Consider the following 15872-nt stretch of genomic DNA (forward strand, 5'->3'; position numbering starts at 1 on the left):
AGGGCACGAAGCAAGGGCGCACGCCCAGCTCGCGCGGTTCCTCTCGGCCCCGGATGTGACTGTTTGGCTGAGGCACCTCTCCCCACTACGCTAGATGGGATTGGGTGCCCACGGGTGAGGTCATCACCAGGCGCCTAGGAGAGAAGCTGGAAGCGCAGGTATGAGGCTATCGCCGGTGGGTTCCGGGCTATCATCCGGTGCCTTTTCTCTTTTTTAATCTAGTGGTTTCGCGTCGGCTTTTCTGGACCACTTTTCCTATAAGTTTTCGCTGAGTCATTTGGGTCCCTGCTTCACCTTTCCAATCTAACGCATGAAATTTCCCTCTCCTTATTAGCCAGTCCTTCGGCAGGTGAGGTCGTGTTTTTCTGGTCAGGCCCTCTTGTTCTCCCTTAGTATCAGTGCTTATCAGAACGTGTGTCCCAGCGTATATACAGCATGTGAGGTCGCCACATTTGAACACCTTCCCCACCCCCCCACCCCCCAGTGTTTGGATAACCTTAAAGTGCCGTTTAAGTGCTTATTAAGTGCTACATTCTTTTGGACAAAAGGTGGCTTTTCCTAGTCTTTCCTACTAACCCACGATTGGTAGGCGAATTAAAGCAGTGTGTTTTTAACTAATGAGACATTCCAATAGGGAGAATGACATGGAGGCTATAATTATAGAAGGCTTCTTGGAAGGGAAAGAGTTTCAGCATTATTTAGTCATATTGCGTTTTCCTAGGTGGCCAGAACGTTTTCTGACAGCCTTTAAAGAATGCTTGGTACGAGAAAATAATATCTATCATGTAAGCCAGGCAACCTACTGAGGCCCTTTACAGGGGTGTTTATATAACTCTCTAAACAACTATGAGATAATTATTATAATAATAGGTTTCACAGATTCCTTTAGTAGTCAATTCCACTGTCTTGCCTTTACGTAGTAAGGAATCTTTCCAAAAGCTCCCTTGCTGTGTATAGTCAATTTCTTGTTCTCCAGTAAAAACAAAAGAACAGCACCTACCATCTCTACTCTCTGATGGGTGGTGTTTGGTTATTACTTGCCAGTCCCTTCTTCCCAGATGTTTTTTCCTCCAAGCTTAGTAACCCAGATTCTTTTCATTCTTACTAGTGCCAGTATCACAGCCCTTCAGCCACTTCGGTTGCTGTCTAGCTTCTCCACATCGAGACCAACTTTGGAAAACTCAAACATGTCAAGAAAAGTTGACCTATACTTATTACAGTGATAGTGACTATCACATTATTTAGATTTCAGGCTTCGGAGTTTTATTTATTATTCAGCTTTCAGCTTTCAGCCATCAAAGGAAGACAGTCCAAGATTTGTCTGGAAAGGCACTGAAGTTTCTTTTACAGCTTCAAGGATAAGTAGAGTCAGTCCATCCAAGAAGGGGACAAAGAACAGACAGAATGAATAGCTTTAAAGGCACAGACACTTGAAAAGGACAAATGGATACATGGAGGTATGACAGGAGTAAGTGTTTAGAGAGCATTCAGTTATTAAAGACATTGCCCTCTATCCTGTCTGCCATGGTGTGAGGTAGAGCCTTTGAAGGATCTGATGAAATAATTCTGGCACATCTTGTCCACTCAGTGAGGTGACTTTTTGTGGCAAAGTACCCCCCAAGTGGCCCAGGTAGGATTTCAAAGTAGGAAAAGATTTCCTTTATCACTACCTCCTTTTCTTTCTTGCCTGCTCATCACCCTCCTGATCATGTCCCCTCTGCCATGTTCAGTACCCTTTTTCTGCCCTCTCACTGTTTAGAACTTCCATCTTTGCACTGCACCCTTTATAAAAATGTTCTCATAGTACCCCACCTTCCTCGCCCCCTCTCACTCCATGATCTCATTAGGTGTAAGAAGGAAGGAATCCAGTATCTAATTAAACTAATTCACACTGGGATATGATTAATTACCGTGCTTGACCCTTTAGTCATCTACCTAAGAGAAAAGTTAGTTGACTTGATACCTGAGTGTGGGGATAGTGGCACTTAGCTATTTCCAGGTAGGCCTTCCAGTCCCAGTAAAAGAAAAACAAGAAACAGTGGCTTGCCAACTCATTTCTGAAAGATTATTTTGATTTAACCCATATGTAGTTAATTTTTCCCGCTACCTCGTACCGCAGCAGTCTGATTGTTTAACACTTTTTGATGGTGATCTTCGAATGTGTTTCAAATAATAACAAATAATTTTAATTTTGTAGACTAAGTAAACAGGTGATCTGGGGGGCTCTCGTTGAATCCCTGATCAATACTCTGCATGATAAAATTAAAAGCCTCAGAATGTATGGATTTCTGGGGCTTTCCCAACTCTTTTTCCTAACATTCCACATAATAGGTCTCTATTTTAATTTTTCTGACTAGCTAGGTGATCGGTGAATATCATCCATGTGGTGTAGAGATTAGAAGTTTAATTTGCTCTTTACTCTGGTGCATAGAGGTTAAGGTAGAGCTGACCTTGGACTTGTGAGAGTAATAGTCCAAGAGTTACTACTGCTTCCATTATGGAAAAATTTACAGGAACTGTGGTGTTGTCTATAATAGTCTCTTTAAATACAAAATTCATTTATTGCCTAACTTCTCACACTTTGGGGTGGAGTTTAACCAAATGTATCTCTAAAATTGAGTTAATCTTTTCTGGAAAAGAGTTATATTAGGAAGAAAACCTGCTAAAACTTTTGTCTGCTAGTCAGCATTTACTTAGGTCCCCTGTGAGTAGATTAGTGATGGAGAAATAGAAGTACTAGAAACCCTGCCTCATCCTTGTCTTAGCAAAAACCTAACATATCCCAACAGGGATCCAAAACCTATATGGACACAAAATCCTAAAGCTGTAGGGGGCAGACTTCTGGACTTTAAAGTTAATTCATTGTAGAAAAATTAAAACTCTGACTTAGGAAATAAGTGGTCAATACCCTAAAGATTCATGACAGAGTTAAATAAAACTATTTGTAACTTTTCAGTGATTAATTCAAATTTCATATTTTAAGGTAGGATATTGTATTTATCATATAAGTCAATAGTCACCACAAATGACAGTTCCTAAGCCTAAATAATATTAATACCTTTCATTTTAAATTGTGTTAAGTGTCCTTTTTCCTTGGTTTATCTGGAACATTTGGCAAAAGTCTTTGTTATTTAACTACTATTTCAGTACTTGTTGGCAAAAATCAAACCACCAGAGTTCCCTGTCTTTATCTCCCTTTGAGTTATTTCCTCTCCAAACCTCTCCTTTAAAACTTGTTTCAAGGGGCTTCCCTGGTGGCGCAGTGGTTGAGGGTCCGCCTGGCGATGCAGGGGACACGGGTTCGTGCCCCAGTCCGGGAAGATCCCACATGCCGCGTAGCGGCTGGGCCCGTGAGCCATGGCGGCTGAGCCTGCGCGTCTGGAGCCTGTGCTCCGCAACGGGAGAGGCCACAACAGTGAGAAGCCCGCATACCGCAAAAAAAAAAAAAAAAAAAAAACTTGTTTCAGTCTCTATTTAATTAGTTTCCTCTGTTTACTAATTGAGTGCTTCTGCTGAAATTTAAAAATGTATCTTTTTGTCTTTTTTCCATTTTATCTGTATGAAAATTGCTGATTTTGTGATCTTGTTTCTGTTACTTCGATTACTATTAGATTGGTGATTTTTTGCAGTCTAGTTAGTGATTTTGTTTGTGTATGTGGCTAAAAGTGGAGGAAATAACCTTTGTGTTGGGAATAGAAATTTTAGGCAGATCACCAGATTATTTTAAAATTATTTTCAAAACAATTTTAGGAAATTTATCTCTGTACAATTGAACTAAATTCAGGTATTGTATCTGAAAATAGTAAAGCAACTATGGCAGTTTCTTACTAGATAAATTCTCCCTTGTCTTGTGGAATGAAAAATTAAATTTATCTAGATAGATTTGTTTGCTTCCTTTTGACCACTTAGAGTTGTAGAAATTGCCCCTATTTCCTTTTTCGCTTTGCACAGGAGGTAGTTACGGGAGGGGGTAGTATTATGTGGCAGTTACAATTATAGATACAGGCTGCCTAGCGTATCAGGAAACTAAATTTTGCACATAAGTACTACTGTTATATAAGTTCAAGTAGGTGATAATGTGATTAAAAATATGTGAATATATTTAGAAGCAGTAATGAATTATTAGCAGCTTTCTAATAATCGTCTTCTGCACTTTCAAAGAATACTAACAAGTTAAACCTGTTGTCAAGTAGAATTGTTAGAAAAAGGTCTTCATTGTTTAGAAGTTTAGGATCCCTTTATATTAGATCCCAAGTACAAATCCTAAGAGCCAGGTGACTTTGGGAAAATTATTTAACATTTCTGAGACTCAGTTTTATTACCTGTAAAATGGAATAATATTTACCAATCAGAAGTGTTGTTTTGAGAATAAAATTAAATAATGTACTGAATTAGTCTCCGATGGTAAGACCCAAGGGTTTGCATTTGTAACCAGTTCCCCTGATGATTACTGGTGTAGTACAGGTTCTCAAATTCTAGCATACATCAGAATCACCTGGAGGGCTTGTTAAAACACATTGCTGGGGGCTTCTCTGGTGGCGCAGTGGTTGAGAGTCCTCCTGCTGTTGCAGGGGACACGGGTTCGTGCCCCGGTCCGGGAAGATCCCACATGCCGTGGAGCGGCTGGGTGCGTTAGCCATGGCCGCTGAGCCTGTGCGTCCGGAGCCTGTGCTCCGCAACGGGAGATGCCGCAGCAGTGAGGGGCCCGCGTACTGCAAAAACAAAACAAAACGAAACAAAACAAAAAACACATTGCTGGGTGCCAACCCCAGAGTTTTGATTCAGTGGGTCTAGAGTGGGGTCCAACAATTTATATTTCTAACAAGTTCCTAGGTGGTGCTAATGCTCCTGGAGACTATACTTTGAGGACCATTTGTGTAGTATATATGATGCCACTTTGACTAGCCTAATAAAAGTAAGAAAAGTGACAGTGGTAATATTTGTTGAGCCCTCATTATGTACCAGGCACTGTTATATGTGCTTGACATTTATTATGTCATTTAATCCGATCTGATCCTGTGAAATGGATGTTATTATTACCCCCATTTTATCGAGAATGAAAGTGAATTATAGAGAGATTCAGTAATGTGCCCAAAGTTGCCCAGCTGATAGGTAATAGAGCTATTCAAACCCAGAGAGTCTAGTTCCAGGGCTCATTCTCTATAAACATTATTCAGATAAAGGATATAACCTGATGATTGTGCAGCCCTTTCTTCAAAAGGATTTTTCTTAATTTAAAATAAATATATTTATTGTTATTCTTATGTGAGCCTCACATCAAAGGCTGGAGGACCAGGCTTACCTGTGCCCCTGATTGCAAGGAAAGCCCATGTAGGCATGTGCCAGCCAGGTGCACCACAATCTTGTGTTCAACTAGGCTTTGTAGGCTTGATCTTCAAATGTCTTTTTTTATTGATTGAGTTTTTTAGATGTCTTTTAATATTTAAATGAAATACTGCTTATTGAATATGTCTCTCGTGAAGTTCTTAGATAAAACACGAGATTATAATTTTTCCCCCTTCTTCACAGAGTCACCTGAGCCATTATGGCAGTCAAGTGGACTGGTGGACATTTTTCTCCTGTTCTCTGCCTGAATGCAAGTCAAGAAGGGCTAGTGGCTTCTGGAGCAGAAGGTGGAGATCTCATGGTTTGGGGTGAAGATGGGACTCCATTAGGACACACACGCTTCCAAGGGGCAGATGATGTTACCAGTGTCTTATTCGCTCCCTCCTGCCCCACCAAGCTCTATGCCTCACATGGAGAAACCATTAGCATACTGGATGTCAGGTCTCTCAAAGGATCCTTGGACGATTTTCATGCGAATGAAGAAGAAATCAACTGTGTTTCACTGAATGAAACTGAAAACCTTCTGGCTTCTGCTGATGACTCCGGAACAATCAAAATCCTAGACTTGGAAAATAAGAAAGTTAGCAGATCACTGAAGAGACATTCCAATATCTGTTCTTCTGTAGCTTTTCGGCCTCAAAGACCTCAGAGCCTGGTGTCATGTGGACTGGATATGCAGGTGATGTCTTGCAGAGAGTACTTGGGTAATTTCTAGATGCGATTTGGTAACAGAATCAAATTATTAATTGGGCTAAATATATCTTTCCATTTTCTATTCTCTACTAACATGTCTTATGTATTTTATGAACCATAAGCTTTACTTCTACTGCATGTGTAATGCTAACTTGACAAAGTTTAGTAGATTTTATTCACAGAGTAATTATTAATCTTTTACTGTTCCTTTCTCTATGCTTTAAGACATTCCTAAAACATGAGAATTCAAATATTTGATTCTAAACATCTGTTTAAACAAAGTCATGCTAAAGTCAGAGTTTATCACCCACTCTCTACAGAGTCTGTTGTTTAAAAAAGAAAAGTTGGAGGGCTTGGATCTATTATTGTTTTTACTCTAAAAATCACTGGAGTGAGAATAGTCATGGCTTCTCTTTGGTGAGCATTTACTACTTCCCACTGCTTTACATTTACTACTTCCCACTGCTTTATTGTTTACGGGCTCTCCCAGCACTGTTCTAGGCATTTAATCTACATTCCCAACTATATATTAGTATCTTCTAAGACTTGTGGCCACTTCTTGGCCAGTGGTCTTTACCATTCCCTCCTCTACCCTCCACACCTCCTTATAATTTAGAAATAATGAGGCTAATTTTAGTTGTTGTCACTATGACTGCCAGCCCCTCCCCCCAAACTATTGGCATTTAGTAGGAAGAATTGGTAGTTGTCCTGCAGTGCTGGGGCAGCCCCTAAACAATAAAGAATTGTCTGACCAAAAATTTGTAGTGCCTCTATTGAGAACATTTATACCTACAAGGCTTAGTGACCCCATAACCTCTAAACTCCTTTTCTACTCCTAGGTCTTATCCAAAACTTTAATAAACCTCCTATATTTTCTGTCCTAGTGGAGATAATCTGCTTACTTGGTTGGGCAGAAAGACGTACACAACCAGTCAGATATCTGTTTTAAGTAGGCAGATTGTACAGTGTCTCTTTGACTAGTCATTCTTTCATCCTTAAGCTATACCAGTTTTCAATCACTGGTTCATTAACTACTAGGCATGGCAATAAACAATTAGGTGTGCAGCAATCACAGATTAGATAAGAAGCAGGCACCCAGAATTTACCATTTTACCTCCAGTTCTAGATGAGAATGTTTAGTGGCAGGCAGCTGCTAGAGAACAGTAAAGGAAATAAATGTTTTGTGAGAAGAAGGCTTAGGTAATTTCTTTTCTTTTTTTTTTCTTTTTTTTTTCTTTTTTTTTGGTAATTGCGTTTTGATTTGACTGTCAAGAATTGCTAAAAATACACTGTAGATTAACTTCTGCATTGGGTTGTGATGTAACAACAGTGGCTAAGATAATACAGCCAGGCTTTTAAAAAATTACTTCTTTAACTGACGTTGAAACTATAATTTCTTCCAATTTATCAGTATTTCTTAAAACCTGGTTATCTGGTATTTTTCTAAACCTTAAGAATAGCTAGTCTATGGGGGAGTCCAAGAATGTAGGCATAATAGTGGAAGGGAGTTCTTATCAGATTAATGATGAGTTATTTCTCTCTGAACAAGTGTGTTTTATCTCAAGGCAGGAATTGAATTATTGCCACATAAAATAGATGGGTTCAACACACCTATCTTTGTTATTATACAAGTTATAAAAATTATACCCTTTGATTTAGATAGGTTTAAATAGGCAGTGCGGGCTTCCTTGGTGGTACAGTGGTTAAGAATCCGCCTGCCAATGCAGGGGACATGGGTTTGAGCCCTGGTCCAGGAAGATCCCACATGCCGTGGAACAACTAAGCACATGCGCCACAACTGCTGAGCCTGCACTCTAGAGCCCAAGAGCCACAACTACTGAGCCCGTGTGCCTAGAGCCTGTGCTCTGCAAGAAGAGAAGCCACTGCAATGAGAAGCCCACGCACTGCAACGAAGAGCAGCCCCCGCTCACCGCAACTAGAGAAAACCCGTGTGCAGCAACAAAGACCCAATGCAGCCATAAATAAATAAATAAAATTTTATAAATAAAAAATAAAATTAAATAGGCAATGCTTACTCAAAGAGGCAGGGACCTTAAAAATGAAGTATGATTTATTAAGACACTTGAGACTGCTTAATCTTTTATTAAATAGGCCCAAAATAATAGTCATAATATATGTATAAGTTATAAAAAATAACATTAAACAAATACATGTGTACCACCACTCAAATATAGTTTTTTCTTATAAGGACCTTTGGAAATTTGAAGCCATCATGAATTTCTATAGCATACACATTGGTTTTCTTTCTCTCTCATTTCCACATTTGAAAATAAATGGTTCAAAGATTTGTTCTTTCTGGAGTTTGAAAGATCTCTAGTACAGAACTTAAGGACTGGGACAGTAGAGGAGCCTTTTTTTTTACCCCCTTGAAAATGAATCTTTTATGTGGAAAGGAATGTTTTTGTAGGAGAAATTTTTGAGCAGGGTCACTTTGATATGCTTGCATTCACTTCTGAACATTTGCCAGTTGTCCACTTTCTCTCCCTTTGACGTTTTATTGGACCTTAAGCCCTGAACGCTTGTATACTTTTCCTTCAAATCAATTTTCTTTAATATTCTTTTCCTTTAATACCTTACCTCTCTTGCTTAGGGTGATACTGCTTGATCAGGTGGTTGAGAAATTGTGAGATACCTTGGACTCTTGGGCAGTTAGGAAGAGTAAAGAAGTACAAAGGGAATGTCCAGGCAGGAACAATTTGGGAATCTTCAACACTTGGAAATGACTGCTGGGTTGGTACAATTTGAAATGGCTATTAACACGTTTAGATGATTTAAGTAAATACAAAAATGTTTAAGCTGCTGAAAACACTTTGGGTGTAGTTCATGTTTGGATGTCTTAGGGCAGAAAATATAATCCAGGCATTATGGGGCTATGTGAAAAAGAATTTGGGGATACCTGCCATACAGTTAAGCTAGTATATTTTGGAATGTCCATTTTCCTTGTGTTCAGGTTTTTTATAGAGATTGTTGCCATGTCCAGTTTTTTTTTTTTTTTGGCTGCATTGGGGCTTCGTTGCTGCACACGGGCTTTCCCTAGTTGCAGTGAGTAGGGGCTACTGTTGGTTGCAGTGTGCGGGGCTTCTCATTGTGATTGCTTCTCTTGTTGCGGAGCACGGGCTCTAGGCGCGTGGGCTACAGTAGTCGTGGCGCACAGACTCTAGAGTGCAGGCTCAGTAGTTGTGGTGCACGGGCTTAGTTGTTCCGTGGCATGTGGGATCTTCCTGGAACAGGGATCAAACCCACATCCCCTGCATTGGCAGGTGGATTCTTAACCACTGTGCCACTAGGGAATTCCCTCAAGTTTTATTACTCATTCATTTTTGTTATATTTTCTTATTTTTAAAATTTTACTTTATTTCAATTTATTAGTATTTTGGCTTCACCCATATGTATAACAATTGGTGGCCTCTTGGTATAATGTTATAAATCCAATCCAAAGAGATTTTCAGTGTTTTCCCTAGTATAAGCAGAATATAAGTGTTACTAAATGTTGCTTCTTTTGAAAGTAGGCCGAGTTAAAGGAAGTTACCTTGAATAGAAAACCAAATCCTTAATATAATCAACAGTAGTAATCTTATCAATTCAGATCTGTGCTTTTGACTAAAGAAGGTCATGCTTATCCTAGTGTCCATTTTAAATTGTGAGTCATAATTCAGGGATAGTACTAGGGGGTAAAATACAGCTGTTTGTTTTCTCTGAAAGTATGAAGAATATTTTCTTTTTCAAATTGGTTGCTACGGGAAGAAAATTGCTAGATAATAGAGTAAAATCAGTTCACAGAGTTTATTGTTTTGTTTTAATCAGTTTTTAATTAGCATTTAATTTAAATTCGCTTAGTAGGTCCAAGATCATGGTAGGGAACAAGAACAAAAAGCTAAGTAAAATTGAAACTGTGATTAAAAATCTTCCAAAAAACAAAAGCCCAGGACCAGATGGCTTCACAGGCGAATTCTATCAAACATTTAGAGAAGAGCTAACACCTATCCTTCTCAAACTCTTCCAAAATATAGCAGAGGGAGGAACACTCCCAAATTCCTTCTACGAGGCCACCATCACCTTGATACCAAAACCAGACAAGGATGTCAAAAAGAAAGAAAACTACAGGCCAATATCACTGATGAACATAGATGCAAAAATCCTCAACAAAGTACTAGCAAACAGAATCCAACGGCACATTAAAAGGATCATACACCATGATCAAGTGGGGTTTATTCTAGGAATGCAAGGATTCTTCAATATACGCAAATTATCAATGTGATAAACCATATTAACAAATTGAAGGAGAAAAACCATATGATCATCTCAATAGATGCAGAGAAAGCTTTTGACAAAATTCAACACCCATTTATGATAAAAACCCTGCAGAATGTAGGCATAGAGGGAACTTACCTCAACATAATAAAGGCCATATATGACAAGCCCACAGCCAACATCATTCTCAATGGTGAAAAACTGAAAGCATTTCCACTAAGATCAGGAAAAAGATAAGGTTGCCCACTCTCACCACTATTATTCAACATAGTTTTGGAAGTTTTAGCCACAGCAATCAGAGAAGAAAAGGAAATAAAAGGAATCCAAATCGGAAAAGAAGAAGTAAAGCTGTCACTGTTTGCAGATGACATGATACTATACATAGAGAATCCTAAAGATGCTACCAGAAAACTACTAGAGCTAATCAATGAATTTGGTAAAGTAGCAGGATACAAACTTAATGCACAGAAATCTCTGGCATTCCTATACACTAGTGATGAAAAATCTGAAAGTGAAATCAAGAAAACACTCCCATTTACCATTGCAACAAAAAGAATAAAATATCTAGGAATAAACCTACCTAAGGAGACAAAAGACCTGTATGCAGAAAATTATAAGACACTGATGAAAGAAATTAAATATGATACAAATAGATGGAGAGATATACCATGTTCTTGGATTGGAAGAATCAACATTGTGAAAATGACTCTACTACCCAAAGGAATCTATAGATTCAATGCAATCCCTATCAAACTACCACTGGCATTTTTCACAGAACTAGAACAAAAAATTTCACAATTTGTATGGAAACATAAAAGACCCCGAATAGCCAAAGCAATCTTGAGAACGAAAAACGGAGCTGGAGGAATCAGGCTCCCTGACTTCAGACTATACTACAAAGCTACAGTAATCAAGACAGTATGGTACTGGCACAAAAACAGAAAGATAGATCAATGGAACAGGATAGAAAGCCCAGAGATAAACCCACGCACATATGGTCACCTTATCTTTGATAAAGGAGGCATGAATGTACAGTGGAGAAAGGACAGCCTTTTCAATAAGTGGTGCTGGGAAAACTGGACAGGTACATGTAAAAGTATGAGATTAGATCACTCCCTAACACCATACACAAAAATAGACTCAAAATGGATTAGAGACCTAAATGTAAGGCCAGAAACTATCAAACTCTTAGAGGAAAACATAGGCAGAACACTCTATGACATAAATCACAGCAAGATCCTTTTTGACCCACCTCCTAGAGAAATGGAAATAAAAACAAAAATAAACAAATGGGACCTAATGAAACTTGAAAGCTTTTGCACAGCAAAGGAAACCATAAACAAGACCAAAAGACAACCCTCAGAATGGGAGAAAATATTTGCAAATGAAGCAACTGACAAAGGATTAATTTCCAAAATTTACAAGCAGCTCATGCAGCTCAATAACAAAAAAACAAACAACCCAATCCAAAAATGGGCAGAAGACCTAAATAGACATTTCTCCAAAGAAGATATACAGACTGCCAACAAACCCATGAAACAATGCTCAACATTAATCATTAGAGAAATGCAAATCAAAACTACAATGAGATATCATCTCACACCGGTCAGAATGGCCATCATCAAAACATCTAGAGGACTTCCCTGGTGGCGCAGTGGATAGGACTCTGCGCTCCCATGCAGGGGGCCTGGGTTCTATCCCTGGACAGGGAACTAGATTCCACATGCATGATGCAACTAGGGAGCTTGCGTGCCACAACTAATGAGCCCACGTGCTGCAGCTAAGGAGCCCTGGAGCCACAACTAAGGAGCCCGTCTGCCACAACTAAGACCTAGTGCAACCAAATAAATAAATAAATATATTTTTTAAAAAAAAATCTAGAAACAATAAATGCTGGAGAGGGTGTGGAGAAAAGGGAACACTCTTGCACTGCTGGTGGGAATGTGAATTGGTTCAGCCACTATGGAGAACAGTATGGAGGTTCCTTAAAAAACTACAAATAGAACTACCATATGACCCAGCAATCCCACTACTGGGCATATACCCTGAGAAAACCAAAATTCAAAAAGAGTCACGTACCAAAATGTTCATTGCAGCTCTATTTACAATAGCCCGGAGATGGAAACAACCTAAGTGCCCATCATCGGATGAATGGCTAAAGAAGATGTGGCACATATATACAATGGAATATTACTCAGCTATGAAACGAAATTGAGCTATTTGTAATGAGGTGGATAGATCTAGAGTCTGTCATACAGAGTGAAGTAAGTCAGAAAGAGAAAGACAAATACCGTATGCTAACACATATATATATGGAATTTAAGGAAAAAAAATGTCATGAAGAACCTAGGGGTAAGACAGGAATAAAGACACAGACCTACTGGAGAATGGACTTGGGGATATGGGGAGGGGGAAGGGTGAGCTGTGACAAAGCGAGAGAGAGGCATGGACATATATACACTAACAAACGTAAGGTAGATAGCTAGTGGGAAGCAGCCGCATAGCACAGGGATATCAGCTCGGTGCTTTGTGACTGCCTGGAGGGGTGGGATAGGGAGGGTGGGAGGGAAGGAGACACAAGAGGGAAGAGATATGGGAACATATGTATACGTATAACTGATTCACTTTGTTATAAAGCAGAAACTAACACACCATTGTAAAGCAATTATATCCCAATAAAGATGTTAAAAAAAAAAAAAGCTAAGTATACCAGGATGTCAAATTAGTCAACAGACTTGTTTAGAATTTCTGCTCTTTTCTCTAGGTACTATGCTAGGCATTAGCAAAGATGAATTAAATCTCAAGAAACTGAAAAGCTAGTAGTATATGTCAATGAAGAGAACAGGGATTAAATATGGGAAAGAGAGAAGGGGGCTGGAATAGTTAGGAAAGCCTTCCTAGAGGGACACGATTTGAGCTATGCCCCTAGGATGAGTAATTTGGGTAATGTGAAAGGAAAGGAAAAGCATTCCAGATAAAAATGATTTCAGTGGTATTCTAGTTTAGTTTATTTAGTTGATAGGTATTTTTACTTTAACAAGCATAGACGAAAATTAATAAATTTCATAATCTTCAATTTTACCTGCAGAGATCAGGGTAGAATGACTCAAAGAAACTGGCATCTGCTTAAGAATTTGGATTACACTTTAATGGGTTTGTTAATCAAAAGTTACTCAGGATCTTGTTTTCTAAATTCTATCTTCCTTACTGCCCACTGGCATTCTAGTTTTGGCACCAGGGTTGCATCCCACTGGCATGTCGTGGTGCCATCTGAATTTTTTTTTTAATATTGCTGGAAATGTATCCTATTAATCATTCTCAGACTACTTTGATGATTTTGTTAGAAGTGGAATAAGCATGTTAGTTAAACAAACTGACTAGAACCGTAACTATGTAACTTCCTCTTATTTAAAGGTGATGCTGTGGAACCTTCAGAAAGCCCGGCCACTCTGGATTACAAATTTGCAGGAGGATGAAACAGAAGAAATGGAAGACCCACAATCACCTGGTCAGCTTCTAAACCCTGCCCTAGCCCACTCTGTGTCTGTGGCATCGTGTGGCAATATTTTTAGTTGTGGTGCAGAAGATGGTAAGATTCGAATCTTTAGGGTGATGGGAGTCAAGTGTGAACAGGAACTGGGATTTAAGGGCCACACCTTAGGGGTATCCCATGTCTGCTTTCTGCCAGAATCCTATTTGCTGCTTACTGGAGGGAATGATGGGAAGATAATGTTGTGGGATGTAAGCAGTGAAGTTGAGAAAAAACAGAAGAGTCCTATAAAACATACCCACAAGAAGAAAACCAAAAGGGCAGCTTATACCAAGCAGGGTGGAAACACTCATGCTTCAGCAGCAGGTGAAGACGAACATGGCAAAATTTTACCGAAGTTAAGTATTGAACATGGAGAAAAAGTGAACTGGCTCTTGAGTACAAAAATAAAGGGATACCAAAATATATTGGTAGCTGATCAAACTAATTGTATATCTGTATATCCTTTAAAAGAATTTTAAATCCAATAAAACATTTGAAAAACTGCAGAACTTTTTATGGGTTAAAAAAAATCCTGATTCTTTGTTTGAACTATTTGTCATGTGTGGAAATAATACCATTCCATCATATAAATTTTAAAACATTTGAGCAAAAGGAGATAATTGGGTAACACTTGTTATAGTAAATGACATATTAAAATTTGGAGAATGAGAACTAATATTCACTGAGTACTGATTGTGTACCAGCCATTTTACATGCTTCCTTTCTTATTCCAAATCAGTGAAGTGGGTTACTTTGTTCATTTTTTGCCACAGGAATCAAGACTCAGAGATGTTAAGTAACCTGAGGATCCAAGAAAATTGCAGGCACGATTACTTACCTGCAAAGGATCTTCATTGTCTTGTCAAGCCTCCTGCCATAGGGAAGCCCACATCCTGATCCAAATATGGTCACCACATTACTTATAACATTAGTAGTTTCTGATCTTAGGATGTCATGAGGAACTTTACCAAGTTGAAAGAGGAAACCTGTTCTTGCTTGTTCTATGTAAAGCCCAGAAGGCTTTGCTGACAATCACCTTTTGCCATTTCTAAGAAAAGTGTTCCAGGTCAAATCAGTTTAGGATATTACGAAGCAATCCAGGCTGTGGTGCTGATGGGACCAAGAACAAGCTGAAGTTATGAATAAGCAGAAACTCTGACTAAGCAGAAGATGTAAGGTAGATAGAAGAGGTAGAGAAGAGAAGCCAAGACTGTGTAGAGAGTAAGTTTTCTTTTCATCGTGCCCTGGATTGCTGATTTCTCTGCATGTTCTTTCAGCTTCTGCTTAAATTGCCTACTCTTATATTCAAAGGTTTAAAGAGAGATTCTTATTGTTGGTTACCATTATCCTTGTTTGTGGAGAACTCTTTGATAAGCTCAATTTTAGTCAGAATGTTTGCTGCAGATGACAGAAACCAAACTCAAATTGACTTAAGGGAATAAAAAGGAATTTATTGGCTCATGTAACTGAGAAGTCCAAGGATAATCAGGCTTGCACTGCTGAGGTAGCTAAGCTGAAAGGATGTGAGTCTTATAGGTGCCTCACCTGTGAAAAGTCTTTCCTAGGGATGGAGTGAGCGAATCCTCAAAGTAATGTTGAGCCTGGAACCAGCCATGCCTGAAACAAGTTATTTCTGGAGCCTTTTTTTTTTTTTTAACTTGTGACTAAAAGTGTCCTGACCAATTAAGTGGGTGGTCAGTAAATATTGTTTAGTGATCTCACTTAAAATTTAAAGCAAGGAGAATACCATCTTGGCCCTAAAAAATTCATTGAGAAGGACCTTGGCCTGAGTATTGACAGAAACAAGTTTCTAATCCCAGCAATGGGCAAAGTTCTTGGCCATTCTGGGCCTTGATCTCCTTTCTTGAAAGCGAAGGGTTGAATTAGACATCCCCTAAGGTCCTTTCCATGCCACTGTTTTATGAAATGAAAACATTGTCATAATACTGTGTTTATCCAGTGATTCTAATATTTATTAAAATGTCAGTAAAGACTCATTATCATGGGCAATCGCTGGAGATTTAGAGGA

At 38.9% G+C, this 15872-nt stretch overlaps 1 protein-coding gene across 9 annotated transcripts; it reads left to right on the forward strand.

Moving 5' to 3' along the window:
- Positions 1–18: 18 nt before the first annotated feature.
- On the forward strand, positions 19–15189 carry WDR53 (WD repeat domain 53). 9 transcript variants are annotated; one of them, XR_007477573.1, is made up of 4 exons: positions 19–158; positions 5530–6050; positions 13726–13900; positions 14617–15189. XR_007477573.1 is itself a non-coding variant. In XM_049710277.1 (4 exons), exons 2-4 carry the CDS (start codon positions 5546–5548, stop codon positions 14637–14639), a joined length of 678 nt encoding a protein of 225 aa, XP_049566234.1. In that variant the 5' UTR covers positions 23–158; positions 5530–5545; the 3' UTR covers positions 14640–15189. The 9 variants fall into 9 exon arrangements, 7 of the variants coding, with proteins under 7 accessions (XP_033259673.1, XP_049566234.1, XP_033259670.1 ...); XR_007477572.1 differs by lacking the exon at positions 14617–15189 and adding an exon at positions 14000–14127; XM_049710277.1 differs by having other exon boundaries at positions 23–158; positions 5530–6025.
- The last annotated feature ends 683 nt before the right edge of the window (positions 15190–15872 follow it).

This window comes from Orcinus orca, chromosome 5 (genome assembly GCF_937001465.1).
Source record: "Orcinus orca chromosome 5, mOrcOrc1.1, whole genome shotgun sequence".
Classification (NCBI taxonomy): domain Eukaryota; kingdom Metazoa; phylum Chordata; class Mammalia; order Artiodactyla; family Delphinidae; genus Orcinus; species Orcinus orca.

Excerpts from the sequence above, each read along its gene's own strand:
- WDR53 (XM_004278786.3), top strand. The coding sequence starts at position 5,546 with ATGGCAGTCAAGTGGACTGGTGGACATTTTTCTCCTGTTCTCTGCCTG. Across the intron at positions 6,026-13,725 it reads CATGTGGACTGGATATGCAG|GTGATGCTGTGGAACCTTCA; the intron begins GTGATGTCTTGC and ends TCTTATTTAAAG.